The sequence below is a fragment of the Heteronotia binoei genome, chromosome 10 (assembly GCF_032191835.1).
Source record: "Heteronotia binoei isolate CCM8104 ecotype False Entrance Well chromosome 10, APGP_CSIRO_Hbin_v1, whole genome shotgun sequence".
Classification (NCBI taxonomy): domain Eukaryota; kingdom Metazoa; phylum Chordata; class Lepidosauria; order Squamata; family Gekkonidae; genus Heteronotia; species Heteronotia binoei.
The window spans coordinates 987,035-1,004,103 of NC_083232.1; the positions used below are offsets into that span (position 1 = coordinate 987,035).

The 17,069-nt window shown below is 52.9% G+C and overlaps 1 protein-coding gene across 1 annotated transcript in view; it reads left to right on the plus strand.

The window, feature by feature from the left end:
• Positions 1–17,069, plus strand: part of LOC132578290 (SCO-spondin-like) — a 170,568-nt gene that overhangs the window by 959 nt on the left and 152,540 nt on the right. The window contains exons 2-3 of the mRNA XM_060248229.1: positions 15,027–15,239; positions 16,461–16,543. Of these exons, the coding sequence (XP_060104212.1) occupies positions 15,027–15,239; positions 16,461–16,543 (296 nt within the window). The remainder of the gene's footprint in view (positions 1–15,026; positions 15,240–16,460; positions 16,544–17,069) is intronic.

The window sequence follows — 17,069 nt, forward strand, 5'->3', positions numbered from 1 at the left end:
TTATTTGGGAGAACAGGGTTTGATTCCCCACTCCTCCACTCGCAACTGCTGGAATGGCCTTGGGTCAGCCAGAGCTCTAATAGAGAGCCTGTTGGGTGTAGTGGTTAAGTGTGTGCACTCTTATCTGGGAGAACCGGGTTTGATTCCCCCCTCCTCCACTTGCACCTGCTGGAATGGCCTTGGGTCAGCCATAGCTCTAATAGGGAGCCAGTTGGGTGTACTGGTTAAGTGCACGGACTCTTATCTGGAGAACCGGGTTTGATTCCCCACTCCTCCACTCGCAGCTGCTGGAATGGCCTTGGGTCAGCCAGAGCTCTAATAGAGAGCAAGTTGGGTGTAGTGGTTAAGTGTGAGGACTCTGGGAGAACCGGGTTTGATTGCTCACTCCTCCACTTGCAGCTGCTGGAATGGCCTTGGGTCAGCCAGAGCTCTAATAGAGAGCCAGTTGGGTGTAGTGGTTAAGTGCGAGGACTCTGGGAGAACCGGGTTTGATTGCTCACTCCTCCACTTGCAGCTGCTGGAATGGCCTTGGGTCAGCCAGAGCTCTAATAGAGAGCCAGTTGGGTGTAGTGGTTAAGTGCGCGGACTCTTATCTGGGAGAACTGGGTTTGATTCCCCACTCCTCCACTCGCAGCTGCTGGAATGGCCTTGGGTCAGCCATAGCTCTAATAGAGAGTCAGTTGCGTGTAGTGGTTAAATGCACAGACTCTTATCTGGGAGAACCGGGTTTGATTCCCCCCTCCTCCACTAGCACCTGCTGGAATGGCCTTGGGTCAGCCATAGCTCTAATAGAGAGTCAGTTGGGTGTAGTGGTTAAGTGCAAGGACTCTTATCTGGGAGAACCGGGTTTGATTCTCCACTCCTCCACTTGCACCTGCTGGAATGGTCTTGGGTCAGCCACAGCTCTAATAGACAGCCAGTTGGGTGTAGTGGTTAAGTGTGCGGACTCTTATCTGGGAGAACTGGGTTTGATTCCCCACTCCTCCACTCGCAGCTGCTGGAATGGCCTTGGGTCAGCCATAGCTCTAGTAGAGAGCCAGTTGGGTGTAGAGGTTGAGTGCACGGACTCTTATCTGGGAGAACCGGGTTTGATTCCCCACTCCTCCACTTGCAGCTGCTGGAATGGCCTTGGGTCAGCCATAGCTCTAATAGGGAGCCAGTTTGGTGTAGTGGTTAAGTGTGCGGACTCTTATCTGGGGGAACCGGGTTTGATTCCCCACTCCTCCACTTGCACCTGCTGGAATGGCCTTGGGTCAGCCAGAGCTCTAATAGAGAGCCAGTTGGGTGTAGAGGTTGAGTGCACAGACTCTTATCTGGGAGAACCGGGTTTGATTCCCCACTCCTCCACTTGCACCTGCTGGAATGGCCTTGGGTCAGCCATAGCTCTAATAGAGAGCCAGTCTGGTGTAGTGGTTAAATGTGCGGACTCTTATCTGGGAGAACTGGGTTTGATTCCCCACTCCTCCACTTGCACCTCCTGGAATGGCCTTGGGTCAGCCATAGCTCTAATAGAGAGCCAGTTTGGTGTAGTGGTTAAGTGTGCAGACTCTTATCAGGGAGAACCAGGTTTGATTCCCCACTCCAATACTTGCAGCTGCTGGAATGGACTTGGGTCAGCTATAGTTCTTGCAGAGATTGTCCTTGAAAGGGCAGCTGCTGTGAGAGCCCTCTCGGCCCCACCCACCTCACAGGGTGTCTGTTGTTGGGGGAGAAGATATAAGCTGCTCTGAGACTTTGTCCTTGAAAAGGCAGCTGCTGTGAGAGTCCTCTCAGCCCCACCCACCTCACAGGGTGTCTGTTGTGGTGGTGGGGGGGCGGAGATTCAGAGAATAGGGCAGGATATAAATCCAATATCTTCTTCTTTTGCCCAGAGCCAGGCTGACTGGCCACCTGTGACACTGGGCCATAACAATAGAATAAACATTATTGGTGGTATCTGCAACACAGGGACTTCAGAGGTTTGAATTGCCCCTTATTGCTTCATGTTTCGGCTCTGCTCTCCTCATAGCAAAAAATGGAGGATCTTTGCAACCTTTGGGCAGATCCAGTCAGACGGCATCCTGCCCCCTTCTTGAGCGGATCTTTGATCCGCAAAATAACAGGAAGGCCAAAGTGCTGGGACGGGATGCTGCTGGCCTTGTGGATTTGGAAGCTGAAACTGAACACTTCCCCTCCATCTTTACCTGTGTTCTTCCCAGAGGGGGAGTTAACTGCAGCCGCCCCAGGGACCTGGAAAGAGAGACAGTGCCTGGCTTCTGGCACCCATCCAAGTCAGGCCCTCGTGGGGTAAAAGTTGCCACACCAGAGTCAACCGGCTGGCCAGCTCTGCAATATGGGAAGGGGAGAAGCCTTTGCCACTCCCCCCCCCCCCCAACTGGAGAAGCTGCTGCTCCTTCCCTCCTCCTTCAAGAGGTGTTTTCCAGGACAGCAGGGGGGCGGGAGCAGCAATGCCTTTGTCTCTGGGGGGTGGTGAGGGTGGCTGCGTATGGCAGCTCCAGTGGCATCCCTGCTCAGTTGCCCCTGGCAGTGCACAGGTGAAACCATGAAGCTGCCTTCTGCTGAATCAGACTCCCTCCCTCTCCGTGGCCCATCATGGCCGGTCTTGTCTGCTCTGGCTGGCAGCAGCTCTGCAGGGCTCAGGCAGACAGGGCCGGTCCTAGATTAGCTGGCATCCTCGACAAGGCTAACTTTTGCCCCTTCCCCCCGCACTGATAACCAGATGAATTGTGGGGGGAATGAAAAGCACAACAATTGCAATTGCTCCTTGATCTGGATAGGCCAGGTCACTGAGTCATGTGGGGGGCACCCAGTTTGGAGGCCCAAGGAGGCTGGCGCTCTAGGCAGAGCCAGCCCTGCAGGCAGAGGAGGCCTTCCACACCCCCTCCTGCAAGAACCTTTAACTGGGGATGCTGAAGGCTGAGCTCTTCATGCCAAGCAGAGGCTCTTCCGCCTTCCTCTCACAGTCTGACCACAGAGCCTTCTGGCCCTTGAACGTGCTGGGAAAGTTCCCTGCCAGCCACTTCCTTGTGCGCGCCTAGATCCTGTTTTCAGGCCTGTGCCGGATGGGCCCTTCCAGCTCATGCCAGCCTCTGCCCCACAGCCTCTCCCCAAAGGGGAACTTGAAGCCTCACAGAGTCTGAAATGGAGTAAGGCCTGTTGTGAAGACAAATACAGTGGGCTCTTGAGGGAGGATCTGGAGGAGTGCCCTCCCCCCCTTGCTGTCGTCCTACTCAAGTGAAGGCGTTCACTCCTCCCCCCACACACACATCTCAAGGGAAGCTGATCTCTGCCATCTGGATAGCAGTTGTAATTCTGAGTGATCTCCAGCCCTCACCTGGAGATTGGCAAGAGTGGTTCCCCAGGAGGAAATCGCATTATACCTGTCTGAGGTCCCACCCTTCCTCAAACCCCACCTTCTCTAGGCTCCACCCCTTCAATCTTCAGGAATTTCTTAACCTGGAGTTGGCAGGTCTGCAGCCTCTAAATAGGAAAAGAACCATCTTTCTTCACGGGGTGGGGGGACCAAATCAGCTTGCATCATTCTCCTCTTCCCTCTCCCCCCTTTGATCTCAACACCAATCCTGTGAGGCTTCCCCATCTCCGTCTCAGGCACCCGTCCTGGGGTGGGGCTGAAAAGGGACTACCTTGCCTCAGTTGGGTCATTGGAGCCTCTAGGGACAGTTCAGGCTGGATTGGATCTTTGCAATTCTGTCAATAAATGGAAGCATTAGAAGGCGAGAGGGAGGGGTTGTGAGTAGGATTCCTGCTCTCTCCCAGTTGTGGGCAGGGGATACCAAATACAGCCAGATCCTGTAGCCAGATCCAGGCTGGAGATCTGGGGGTGGAGGCTGGGGAGGGCGGGGGATGCAGTGCCCTGGAATCCACCCTCCAAAGTGTCCGCTCTCTCCAGGTGTCCGCTCTCTCCTCAGATCCAGGCACACACAGGCTCATACCCAGAAGGAAACTTTGTTGGTCTTAAGGGAGCAAGAAGTTTGTTCCGTTGCTTCAGGCCAACACAGCAACCCACCTGAATCTATCTTTTTCTCCAGGGGAACTGACTTCTGTAGTCTGGAGAAGAGCTGGAATTTCGGAGGATCCCCAGGTCCCACCTGGAGGCCGCTGGCATCCTGTGCTGGGACTGATGAATGCCGCGACTCCTTTGGGCAAAGGGCTGTGGAAATGGGTCACCCGAAGAGGCCTGCTTTTTGTTTCTGGACAGAGCAGGATGGAGCGAGTGATCTTTGGAGGCCCAAGCAGCACTTTGGGAGCTGCCCTGTGAGTGACGCCTGTTCTTTTGGGAGATCTTAGGAATTCTTGGGGGGGGGGGGATGGAGGGGTGGATTCCAAGCCTTATGAACTCTATCACCAAATAAGCCAGGCTTTCTTGGGAGATGGGGGGACCTTGCAGGGGGGGGGCACTCAGCCTGCTGTGGGGCTTGGAATTCTTGGCAGAGATGAGTCGGAGACCAGGAAGTGGGGATAAGCAGAGATCCGCCTGGGGAGGGGGACGATGTGGGAGCCAGCAGGGGCTCTCAGAGCATAAAGCAGCCAGCCGCGTCAGCCCCCAAAGCTCTGAGAGACGCATCCTAGTTACCTGCAAACAGGTCCGGGCCACTGCGAGGGGGCAGAGTGGCCCCCTCTCCTCCCCTCAAACCTGCGTTGCTGGGAAGGGATACATGTCCAGTCTGGTGGAGTGGTTAAGTGCAGGACTCTTATCTGGGAGAACCGGCTTTGATTCCCCACTCCTCCACTTGCACCTCCTGGAATGGCCTTGGGTTAGCTATAGCTATAGCAGTGGTTGTCCTTGAAAGGGCAGCTGCTGAGAGCCCTCTCAGCCCCACCCACCTCACAGGGTGTCTGTTGTGGGGGGAGAAGATATAGGAGATTGTGAGCTGCTCTGAGTCTCTGATTCAGGGAGAAGGGCAGGGTATAAATCTGCAGTCTTCTTCTTCCAGTTTGGTGTAGTGGTTAAGTTTGCGGACTCTTATCTGGGAGAACCGGGTTTGCTTCCCCACTCCTCAACTTGCACCTGCTGAAATGGCCTTGGGTCAGCCATTGCTCTAATAGAGAGCCAGTTTGGTGTAGTGGTGAAGTGCATGGACTCTTATCTGGGAGAACCGGGTTTGATTCCCCACTCCTCCACTTGCACCTGCTGGAATGGCCTTGGGTCAGCCATAGCTCTAATAGAGAGCCAGTTTGGTGTAGTGGTGAAGTGCATGGACTCTTATCTGGGAGAACCGGGTTTGATTCCCCACTCCTCCACTTGCACCTGCTGGAATGGCCTTGGGGCAGCCATAGCTCTAATAGAGAGCCAGTTTGGTGTAGTGGTTAAGTGTGCAGACTCTTATCTGGGAGAACCGGGTTTGATTCCCCACTCCTCCACTTGCACCTGCTGAGATGGCCTTAGATCAGCCATAGCTCTGGCAGAGGTTGTCCTTGAAAGGGCAGCTGCTGTGAGAGGCCTCTCGGCCCCACCCACCTCACAGGGCGTCTGTTGTGGGGGTAGAAGATAAAGGAGATTGTGAGCCGCTCTGAGTCTCTGATTCAGGGAGAAGGGCGGGGTATAAATCTGCAATTCTTCTTCTCATCACAGCATCCCCAAGAGCGAGGAGGCAGCAGCCAGGAGGACTCCCCGTTCCTCTCCTTTTGTGTCTGTTTGCTCTCCCCATAAATCAATGGGGGCCCAGGAGGAATGAAAAGAGCTGGTTACGGGACGGGGACTGGGAAGGGCCATCCAACCAGATCCACCTGCCCCCTCCAAAGACCGCCTCAAGCAACCCCCCCCCCCCAGTTGCCACCTGCAGAGGGATAATGGCTGATGGGGCTGTGGGAGTGATTGACGTCTCAGTGTTTTGACGCCTGCTTTGAACGCTCAAGAACGGAGGTGTCCAGAATGCTAAGAAAGAGGATTATTGGGATCACAAAGTTTTAGGCAACTGGGGGAGGTGGTGATCTGGGGCGGGGGGGGGGGGGGGAGGAGCTTATGAAGAAGCCCTCATGGGGAGGAGAAGGGGCCAACTAGGACCCCCAGCAGCCCCACCTGAGCAGGCACATCTCCTAGCCACACAAACCTCCTCCCATCTGGCTGTCCAGGCTCTTTGCCAGCTGCCAGCTCTGGATCCCCTCGGCCTGCTGGGAGGGGAGGAGAAGGCAGGCTCCCACTGACTGGCCAGTGCTTGCGTGGCAGAGGCCTGTCCAATCCCAAGACCCCCAGATGTCTCCCAAGACCACTGGTCCTGCAGGACAGATATAAATGCGCCTCCTCCTCACCTCGCCTGATGTGCTCCCTGGCAGCAGGCACCTGGGGGCCTCTGGGAGCCCCGGCAGGTAAGTGGAGGGCTGTGCAGGATGGGGGGGAGGGGGGTCACTGGGGGGGGGGGTAAGAGCAGACAATGTCTGGAGAGACCCACTTCGTCTCTTGCTCCACGGAGATTCCTTCCAACTGAAGAGTGGATTTCAGCAAGAAACAGTGACTCACTCTTCAGCCACCGGTTCTTGCTGAGGGCTCTGGGGTAAAGAAGGCACGGAAGTGGACCTCCAGCAGCAAAGCTGGTGTAGTGGTTAAGTGTGTGGACTCTTATCTGGGAGAACCGGGTTTGATCCCCCACTCCTCCCCTTGCAGCTGCTGGAATGGCCTTGGGTCAGCCGTAGCTCTAATAGAGAGCCAGTTTGGTGTAGTGGTTAAGTGTGCGGACTCTTATCTGGGAGAACCGGGTTTGATTCCCCACTCCTCCACTTGCACCTGCTGGAATGGCCTTGGGTCAGCCATAGCTCTAATAGAGAGCCAGTTTGGTGTAGTGGTTAAGTGTGTGGACTCTTCTCTAGGAGAACCGGGTTTGATTCCCCACTCCTCCACTTGCACCTGCTGGAATGGCCTTGGGTCAGCCAGAGCTCTAATAGAGAGCCAGTTTGGTGTAGTGGTTAAGTGTGCGGACTCTTATCTGGGAGAACCGGGTTTGATTCCCCACTCCTCCACTTACACCTGCTGGAATGGCCTTGGGTCAGCCGTAGCTCTAATATAGAGCCAGTTTGGTGTAGTGGTTAAGTGTATGGACTCTTATCTGGGAGAACCGGGTTTGATTCCCCACTCCTCCCCTTGCAGCTGCTGGAATGGCCTTGGGTCAGCCATAGCTCTAATAGAGAGCCAGTTTGGTGTAGTGGTTAAGTGTGCTGACTCTTATCTGGGAGAACCGGTTTTGATTCCCCACTCCTCCCCTTGCAGCTGCTGGAATGGCCTTGGGTCAGCCAGAGCTCTAATAGAGAGCCAGTTTGGTGTAGTGGTTAAGTGTACGGACTCTTATCTGGGAGAACCGGGTTTGATTCCTCCCTCCTCCACTTGCAGCTGCTGGAATGGCCCTGAGTCAGCCATAGCTCTAATAGAGAGCCGGGTTGGAGTAGTGGTTAAGTGCAGGACTCTTATCTGGGAGAACCTGGTTTGATTCTCCCCTCCTCCTCTTGCACCTGCTGGAATGGCCTTGAGTCAGCCATAGCTCTAATAGAGAGCCAGTTTGGTGCAGTGGTTAAGTGCGTGGACTCTTATCTGGGGGAACCAGGTTTGATTCCCCACTCCTCCACTTGCAGCTGCTGGAATGGCCTTGGGGCACCCATAGCTCTGGCAGAGGTTGTCCTTGAAAGGGCAGCTGCTGGGAAAGCTCTCTCAGCCCCACCCACCACACAGGGTGTCTGTTGTGGGGGAGGAAGGGAAAGGTGATTGTGCAGAGTATAGGGCAGGATATAAATCCAATTTCTTCTCCTCCTCCTCCTGAAAAATGTAAGAGGGGTTCTTGCTAAAGGAGATGGCCACACTGGGGGCCAGGGAGGGCAGAAGGGCTGGTGCTTTTCCCCATGGAAACAACATGCCTGATTTTGCTAGCCTTGCTAGACCTTCTCTAGAGCAACTGCTGGGGTTCCTAAGTGAGAAGTTTCTGGTCCTCAGAGGGCCCACAAGCCCGGATTTGTTTTTAGCATTAAGAGATATGGAGGTGGCTTAATGTTGGTAGGGAAACCAGCATGGTCTTATAGTTGGGGTTTCAGGTTAGGACCTGACAGAGCTGGTTCAAATCCCAACTCTGCCCTGGAACGTACTGAGTAGATCTTGGGCTGTTCTCTCTCTCTTAGCGTAACCTACCTACCTGGCAGGGCTGATGAGAGGATAGAGAGAAACTCGAAAATGTCTATGTTGTCCTGAGCTCCTTGGAGTTAAAGTGAGATAGAATGTTCTGGAATAGATAACACAATTCCTGTGGGGAAGGAAAAGCATGCTGTAAGTGTTGCGTGTAGGGTTGCCAATCCCCAGGTGGGGGCAGGGGATCCCCTGGTTTGGAGGCCCTCCCCCCGCTTCAGGGTCATCAGAAAGCGGGGGGGAGGGGAGGGAAATATCTGCTGGGAACTTTATTATTCCCTATGGAGATGTATTCCCAAAGGAAATAATGGAGAATGGATCCGCTGGTATTTCGGGCTCTGGGGGGGCTGTTTTTTGAGGTAAAGCCCCCATATTTGCAGCGTAGCATTTGGTGCCTCTCCACAAAATACCTTCCAAGTTTCAAAAAGAGTGGACCAGGGGGTCCAATTCTATGTGCCCCAAAAGAAGCTGCCCCTATCCTTCATTATTTCCTATGGAAGGAAGGCATTTAAAAGGTGTTCAGTCCCTTGAAATGTGATGGCCAGACCTCCCTTTGGAGTTCAATTGTGCTTGTCACAACCTTGCTCCTGGCTCCACCCCCAATGTCTCCTGGCTCCACCCCCAAAGTCCCGAGATATTTCTTGAATTGGACTTGGCAACCCTAGTTGCGTGTGTGCGCACAAGCATGGCCTGGGACCTGCCTACCTGAGGGACCGTCTCTCCCCATACGTTCCCCAGAGAGCACTGAGGTCAGGAACACAAAATCTCCTCTCTATCCCCGGGCCAAAAGAAGCCCGCCTGAAAGTCACTCGAGATAGGGCTTTCTCCGTTATGGCCCCCACTTGGTGGAATCAGCTGCCGGAAGAGGTGAGAGCCCTGCGGGACTTGGCTCAATTCCGCAGGGCCTGTAAGACGACCCTCTTCCGGCTAGCCTACACCTAGCCGGGATGGAACCTGATGTAACTGGCCTGCCATCTGTTTATATAAAATGATATGTTATTGGTTTTAAGCTGCATTGTTTTTATGAATTGAAATGTATTGGTTTTAATGTTTAAATGTGAAGTATTTAATTGTTTATATTTAAATTGTTAAATTGTTATTGTTGGAAGCCGCCCTGAGCCACTCGTGGGAAGGGCGGGATACAAATCCCGAATAAATAAATAAAAAAAAAAATATGTTAGAGATGTGAAAGGGGGAAATAAAAAGCAGGAAGAAGCTTTTTGCCCCCCTTCTCCTCCCGAGACCTTTTAGAAACTCTAATAAAAATGGAAAATTTGGATGAGCAGTTTTTAAAAAAGCCCTTTTATGAAATATTTTGTTTTAGAATGAGTATAATGTTTCTTAAGCCCAGAAAATGCATACACATTTACTAAGGATTTCCCCCAATTTTTGTAATGAAAAAACGGGAATTTGGAGGAAGGCTGAACAAAATCTCCTATGAAAATTTTTATCTTTTTTGAGTGAGAAAACCCTTGTTTACAGTGCGTTTCAACCCTTTCAATATGTACAACTTGAAAAACCCTAAGGAATTTCTCAATTTTTCCACTGGAAAAATTGGGGGGAGCACTTAAAAAAAACCCTGTTATTCAGAAGACATTCAACCATATTTTCAAGATTTTTTTATATGTTTAAAGATGATACATTATTAAATAGAACCAAGTGGCACAGTGGTCCTGCAGCAAAGTTTTACTCTGAGCATATGCTCCATTTACCTTTTGAATGGGACATTAGAAAACTGAATTTTTAACTTGGAATTGTACCTCAACAATTCAAAGTTTTGCCCTGATCTGCATAGCCCAAACAAGGCCCATTTGTCAGATCTCAGAAGCTAAGGAGAGCCAGTTCTGACAAATACATGGCTGGGGGAGACCATCTCTCTGAATATCCTTCAGGCCTCCAGTAGGGGTCAGTCGCCAGAAGTGACCATGATTTGCAGCTGCAGACCCACACCCACACGCACACAAATCCAGTGATTTAGATCTTGTTTTGACTTTGGCAACATCAAATGTAAAATCTCACAAACTATTAACTGTCAGCTATGGAAATAAAATATCACTGGATGTCAAATACTATTATGAAATATCCAGGGAATTTCAAGTCAACCTGAAAATTAAAAATTAGTGCAAAAAAAAAAAAGTCACAAAAATTTCAGGGAATGAATTTACTTCCATTTCAGCCAATTGGTGCTCCTTGCAGATTGGGAAAATCAGCCTCTTTTATGTGCGCATTCATTTACTTATGTCTGCCTTTCTCAAGGGGAATCTGGGCAGAAGACACAGAGTGAGTCCATCCAATCAAGACCAGTGTTCCCCCTAAGCTGAGTTAGTGCAAGGTAGCTCGCAGATTTTGAGTCTCCAGCTCACACATTTTGGTCTCAGTGCAGGAACGATGGCTCCAGAGCGAAGTAATTCCTGCAGGAGCTCACAAATTTAATGCCAGAAGCTCACAAAGTAGAATTTTTGCTCACGAGACTCTGCAGCTTCGAGGGAACATTGATCAAGACAATTACGGGACATTCGATAAACAGCGCACCAGGATTTGGGTTGCAGAAGCACTTGGGCACCATCACTGCTGCCACACACCACCTCTGCCTGGACAGTGCAAGAGGAGTCAAGTTGCTCTTAAAGGTGCAGCTTAACTCCTATTTTGTTCTACTACTTCAGACCAAGAGGGCTGACTACTTGGCTCTATTGACAGTGCAGTGTTGTTCTTGCTTTGCAGCGCATCTCTCCAGCACATGCTGGGTGTGGCTTCTGGCCATCCGGAACCTTCTGTGTAAGGCCTTCGCCCGAGGCTGGCTGGTCCAAGCAGGGTCTTGCAGAAGATGGGGAGAGCCACTCACCCAAGAGAGACTGGCCCCAAGTGGCTGCTGGGCCTTCTGCTGTGGGTCTCACTCTGGGAGACACTGGCACTGACAAGTGGGTAAGGATGCCCTCTCTGGTCTTTGTTCCGCCCTGCGTTCCCCGCCGCTGAGCACCACTTGCAGCTCACAGATCATCCCTCCTTTCTTCAGTAGAGCTTTGGGTATGTCACGTAGCAGCAGTTCAGCTGAGGCCAGCCTGGCTCCCCATTACAGTTTTCTCGTGTCCTCTCCAGGGCCTGTTGACCAGGGGTGCACTGCAAGCTCTGTGCTCCAAACTTTTCACCCTCTCCCAAAATGCTAAAACTTGAGAGCATCGAGTGATGCTGATGGGCAATAGAGTCAGGATGGACAAAAAGAAATACTACTTTACACAGAGAATGATTAAGATGTGAGATCTGCTGCCAGAGGATGCTGCCACAGGAAGAAACAGCTTTACAAGAGGGTTAGATAGATTCACGGAGGAGAGGTCTAGCAGCAGCTGCAAGCTGTGATGGCTGGAGGGAACCTCCACATTCAGACCCAGGAGGTAGCTTCAGGGGGAGGCCTCGGCCTCTCTGCCCTGTTGTTGGCCCTCCGGAGGAACTGGCTGGCCACTGTGTGAGACAGGAGGCTGGACTAGATGGACCCTCTCTGGTTTGACCGAGCAGGGCTCTTCTGATGCTCTTCTCAGGGGAAGGCCTCGGCCTCTCTGCCCTGTTGTTGGCCCTCCAGAGGAACTGGTTAGCCCCTATGTGAGACAGGATGCTGGACTAGATGGACCCTCCCTGGTCTGATTGGCCGGGCTCTTCTGATGTTCTTCTCAGGGGAAGGCCTCAGCCTCTCTGCCCTGTTGTGGGCCCTCCAGAGGAAGTGGTTGGCCACTGTGTGAGGGAGGAGGCTGAACTAGATGGACCCTCACTGGTCTGATCCAGCAGGGCTCTTCTGATGTTCTTCTCAGGGGAAGGCCTTGGCCTCTCTGCCCTGTTGTTGGCCCTCCAGAGGAAGTGGTTGGCCACTGTGTGAGACAGGAGGCTGGACTAGATGGACCCTCCCTGGTCTGATCCAGCAGGGCTCTTCTGACGTTCTTATGAAGATCTCAGCCTCTCTGCCCTGTTGTTGGCCCTCCGGAGGAACTGGTTGGCCACTGTGTGAGACAGGAGGCTGGACTAGATGGACCTTCTCTGGTTTGACCGAGCAGGGCTCTTCTGATGTTCTTCTCAGGGGAAGACCTCGGCCTCTCTGCCCTGTTGTTGGCCCTCCAGAGAAACTGGCTGGCCACTGGGTGAGGAAGGAGGCTGGACTAGATGGACCCTCTCTGGTCGGATCCAGCAGGGCTCTTCTGATGTTCTTCTCAGGAGAAGGCCTCGGCCTCTCTGCCCTGTTGTTGGCCCTCCAGAGAAACTGGCTAGCCACTGTGTGAGGAAGGAGGCTGGACTAGATGGGCCCTCTCTGGTTTGATCCAGGAGGGCTCTTCTGATGTTCTTCTCAGGAGAAGGCCTCAGCTGCTCTGCCCTGTTGTTGGCCCTCCAGAGGAAGTGGCTGGCCACTATGTGAGACAGGAGGCTGGACTAGATGGACCCTCTCTTGTCTGATCCAGCAGGGCTCTTTTGATGTTCTTCACAGGGGAAGGCCTCAGCCTCTCTGCCCTGTTGTTGGCCCTCCAGAGGAACTGGTTGGCCACTGTGTGAGGAAGGAGGCTGGACTAGATGGACCCTCTCTGGTCTGATCCAGCAGGGCTCTTCTGAGGTTCTTCTCAGGGGAAGGCCTCAGCCTCTCTGCCCTGTTGTTGGCCCTCCAGAGAAACTGGCTGGCCACTGTGTGAGGAAGGAGGCTGGACTAGATGGACCGTCCCTGGTCTGATCCAGGAGGGCTCTTCTGATGTTCTTCTCAGGAGAAGGCCTCAGCCATTCTGCCCTGTTGTTGGCTCTGCAGAGGAAGTGGCTGGTCACTATGTGAGACAGGAGGCTGGACTAGATGGACCCTCTCTGGTCTGATCCAGCAGGGCTCTTCTGATGTTCTTCTCAGGAGAAGGCCTCAGCCGCTCTGCCCTGTTGTTGGTCCTCCAGAGGAAGTGGCTGGCCACTATGTGAGACAGGAGGCTGGACTAGATGGACCCTCTCTGGTCTGATCCAGGAGGGCTCTTCTGATGTTCTTCTCAGGAGAAGGCCTCAGCCGCTCTGCCCTGTTGTTGGCTCTCCAGAGGAAGTGGCTGGCCACTGTGTGAGACAGGAGGCTGGACTAGATGGACCCTCACTGGTCTGATCCAGCAGGGCTCTTCTGGTGTTCTTCTCAGGAGAAGGCCTCAGCCGCTCTGTCCTGTTGTTGGCCCTCCAGAGGAAGTGGCAGGTCCCTGTGTGGGACAGGAGGCTGGACTTGAATGGACCCTCCCTGGTCTGACCCAGCAGGGCTCTTCTGATGTTCTTCTTAGGGGAAGGCCTCAGCCGCTCTGCCCTGTTGTTGGCTCTCCAGAGGAAGTGGCTGGTCCCTGTGTGAGACAGGAGGCCGGACTTGATGGACCCTCCCTGGTCTGACCCAGCAGGGCTCTTCTGATGTTCTTCTCAGGGGAAGGCCTCAGCCACTCTGCCCTGTTGTTGGCCCTCCAGAGGAACTGGCTGGCCACTATGTGAGACAGGAGGCTGGACTAGGTGGACCTTCACTGGTCTGATCCAGCAGGGGTCTTTTTATGTTCTTATGGTTTTAACTCCATTCTCAGGAGAATGGGAACCCATCTCGATCTAGACCAAAGTGTAATGGAAAGTGGTCTTAAGTTTTGTCCCCAGAGCATTTTATTGACCTGAATCAACCCCAGCAGAGCTATTTGCCGGCACCTGTAGTTTCTGCAGCAAACCCACAGGGGATGGTTTCAGGTCTGGAAGGGGGGGGGGGGAGACCTCAGCCCCTCTTCCTGTGCCCCACAGCCCCAGTCTGAATCAGCCTCTGTGCAACTGCATGTGGTCATTTCAAGGACGCCTGGATCTGATCAGTGGAACCCAGTGAAGGCAGAAGGGAAACTGAATGTTAAGTTCTACAAAGGCTTTTGAATATGAGGAACTAATGGATTCACATAAATCCATGATGAACGAAGTCTGAGTCTGGTCAGTCACCTTTAAGAAAAACAAAGTTTTATTCCTGGCATAAGCTTCTGTGTGCCTGCCCTGGACTCAAACCATGTTAAGAACATAAAAGAAGCCATGTTGGATCAGGCCAGTGGCCCATCCATTCCGACACTCTGATTCACACAGTGGCCAAAAAAAAAAGGAGGTTCACAAGTAGGGCTAGAAGCCCTTCCACTTTGTCCCCCCCCCCAGCACCAAGAATACAGAGCATCACTGCCCCAGGCAGAGAGTTCCAACAATACGCTGTGACTAATAGCCACTGATGGACCTCTTCTCCATATTTTTATCCAATCCCCTCTTGAAGCTGTCTATGCTTGTAGCCGCCGCCACCTCCTGTGGCAGTGAATTCCACATGTTAATCACCCCTTGGGTAAAGAAGGACTTCCTTTTATCCGTTTTAACCTGTCTGCTCAGCAATTTCATCGAATGCCCACGAGTTCTTGTATTGTGAGAAAGGGAGAAAAGTACCTCTTTCTCTACTTTCTCCATCCCATGCATAATCTTGTAAACCTCTCTCATGTCTCCCCGTAGTCGACGTTTCTCCAAGCTAAGTTCTCCAAGCTATGTTCTGCTGCCAGATCCAGGAGGGTGGGTGTGTTGGTCTGAAGCTCTGTCCTGTTGCTTCAGCAGCTACTGGTTCTCTATAAACCTGTCTGATTCCCTTTGAAAGCTTTCTCAGCCTGTGGCCATGGTCACTCCATCCCCTGGCAGCACCCAGAGGCAGCAAGCAACCTCTGATTAGAAGCAGCTGCTGGCAAGTGAGGGCGGGTTGCCTTCACTTGCCCTGCTCCCCAGGGGCACCTGGTTGGTTGCTGGTGAAGGCCAAGCGGACCTGTATCTAATCCATTCTCTTCTGGTTCTGGACTGCATGTCCACACTAGGAGGGCGGAGCAGGCCCCAGGTTGGGAGGCTGCAACCTCTTTCTCTGCCCTCTTGCCGGCCACAGACGGTGGTGCGAGAGGACAGTCCAGGTGACGGAGGAGGAAGTGGTCAGCCCCCGGCGCGAGGAAGTGGTGCCCTGCTCCGATGTCTACCAGTACAACATGGCCGGCTGGCACCTGGACCGAGGCAGGATGCACCAAGCCTTCGGCAGAGAGGAAGGCCTCACCCACCACCATGCCCAGCTGGGATCCAGCACTGCCCTGTGCTACATCTACAAGTGAGTCCACTTGCAAGGGTGGGAGGAGGGGTGGGCAGGGGGCTACCGAAGGATGGGAGAACAGAGGGGGCATGGCCAGTGTCAGAGGCTGCAAGAGAACAGACAGAGGAGAACAGTCTGGCACTCAGAGGAAGTCTCCTGAGGAGGAGCCGTGCTAGTTTGCCCAAGATCTTGCAGGACATCAAAAGCTTCGAGAAGTTCTGTGGCCCAAACTTTCCTGGGCTTGAACCTGCTTGCACCTGCTATGCTGTTATTAGGGCTCCCAAGATGGGAGCACATTCGGCCGGGGCTCCGGGATCTGCACTGGCTGCCAGTAATATTCCGAGTCCGGTACAAGGTGTTGGTTATTACCTTTAAAGCCCTATATGGCCTAGGACCTGTCTACCTTAGGGACCGTCTTTCCCCACACATTCCCCAGAGAGTACTACGCTCGGGTTCACAAAACCTGTTGGTAGTCCCCGGGCCAAAGGAGGCCCGTCTAAAATCCACCAGGGATCGGGCCTTCTCAGTAACGGCACCTTATTGGTGGAACCAGCTGCCGGAGGAGGTGCGGGCCCTGCGGGACCTAGGGCAGTTCCGCAGGGCCTGTAAGACAGCCCTCTTCCGGCAGGCCTATAATACTGACTGACAAGGAAATCTTTTGGATGGAACAAAATGCATCTGTAGACCGCCGGTTTTTATCTATCTTGCTTTTATTAATTTATGGTTTTAATTTTACTTGTAAGTGTTTTAAATTGTAGTATTTGAATTATCATGTTGTAAGCCGCCCTGAGACACTTCGGTGCGAAGGGCAGGGTATAAATCCCAATATAAATAAATAAATAAATAAATAAGCCCTGTCACAAGGGTCGCCAGCCTCCAAGTGGGTCTTGGAGGTCCACCCTTCAAAGCAGCCCTTTTCTCTCTGCCAGCTGGAGATCAGTTGCAAAAGCAGGAGATCCCCAGGCATCTGGAGGGGGTAGCTGCGTTGGTCTGAAGCAATACAATTCAATAGTTTTGAGTCCTGAGTCAGGTGCCTCTAAGACACTGTTTTATTCTGGGTACAAGCTTGCATGCGCATACACACTGTTCAGAGGATACACGCAAAAGCTTATAGCCAGATTGAAACCTTGCTGGGCTTCATGGTGCCCCTGGGCTCAACCTTTCGCCCTCTGAGAGAGGACAAAGATTTCTCTGCCTCCTCCGTGGCTCTGTCTGCACCTCTTTCCTTCCTTGTTGCAGGCCCGAGGACACGAGACCCCTGGTGTGGAACCACACGGTGCGTGCTTGCTGTGAGGGGTGGAGTGGACCCCACTGCTCAGAAGGTAAGATGGGTCGAGGGGATGGAGCTGGGAGGGGCAGTGACAGAGGGGGCCACAGAGCCGCTGCTCACAGTTTCTAAGCCCTGAATGTGGGGCTGCACATCCAAGGGACACCCGGAGATGTGAGATTTCCACTCCATGGAGAGCCAGTTGGGTGTAGTGGTTAAGTACGCAGAGTCTTATCTGGGAGAACCAAGTTTGATTCCCCACTCCTCCACTTGCACCTGCTGGAATGGCTTTGGGTCAGCCATAGCTCTAATAGAGAGACAGTTTGGTGTAGTGGTGAAGTGTGTGGACTCTTATCTGGGAGAACCAGGTTTGATTCCCCACTCCTCCACTTGCACCTGCTGGAATGGCTTTGGGTCAGCCATAGCTCTAATAGAGAGCCAGTTTGGTGTAGTGGTGAAGTGTGTGGACTCTTATCTGGGAGAACCGAGTTTGATTCCCCACTCCTCCACTTGCAGCTGCTGGAATGGCCTTGGGTCAGCCATAGCTCTCGTAGGAGTTGTCCTTGAAAGGGCAGCTTCTG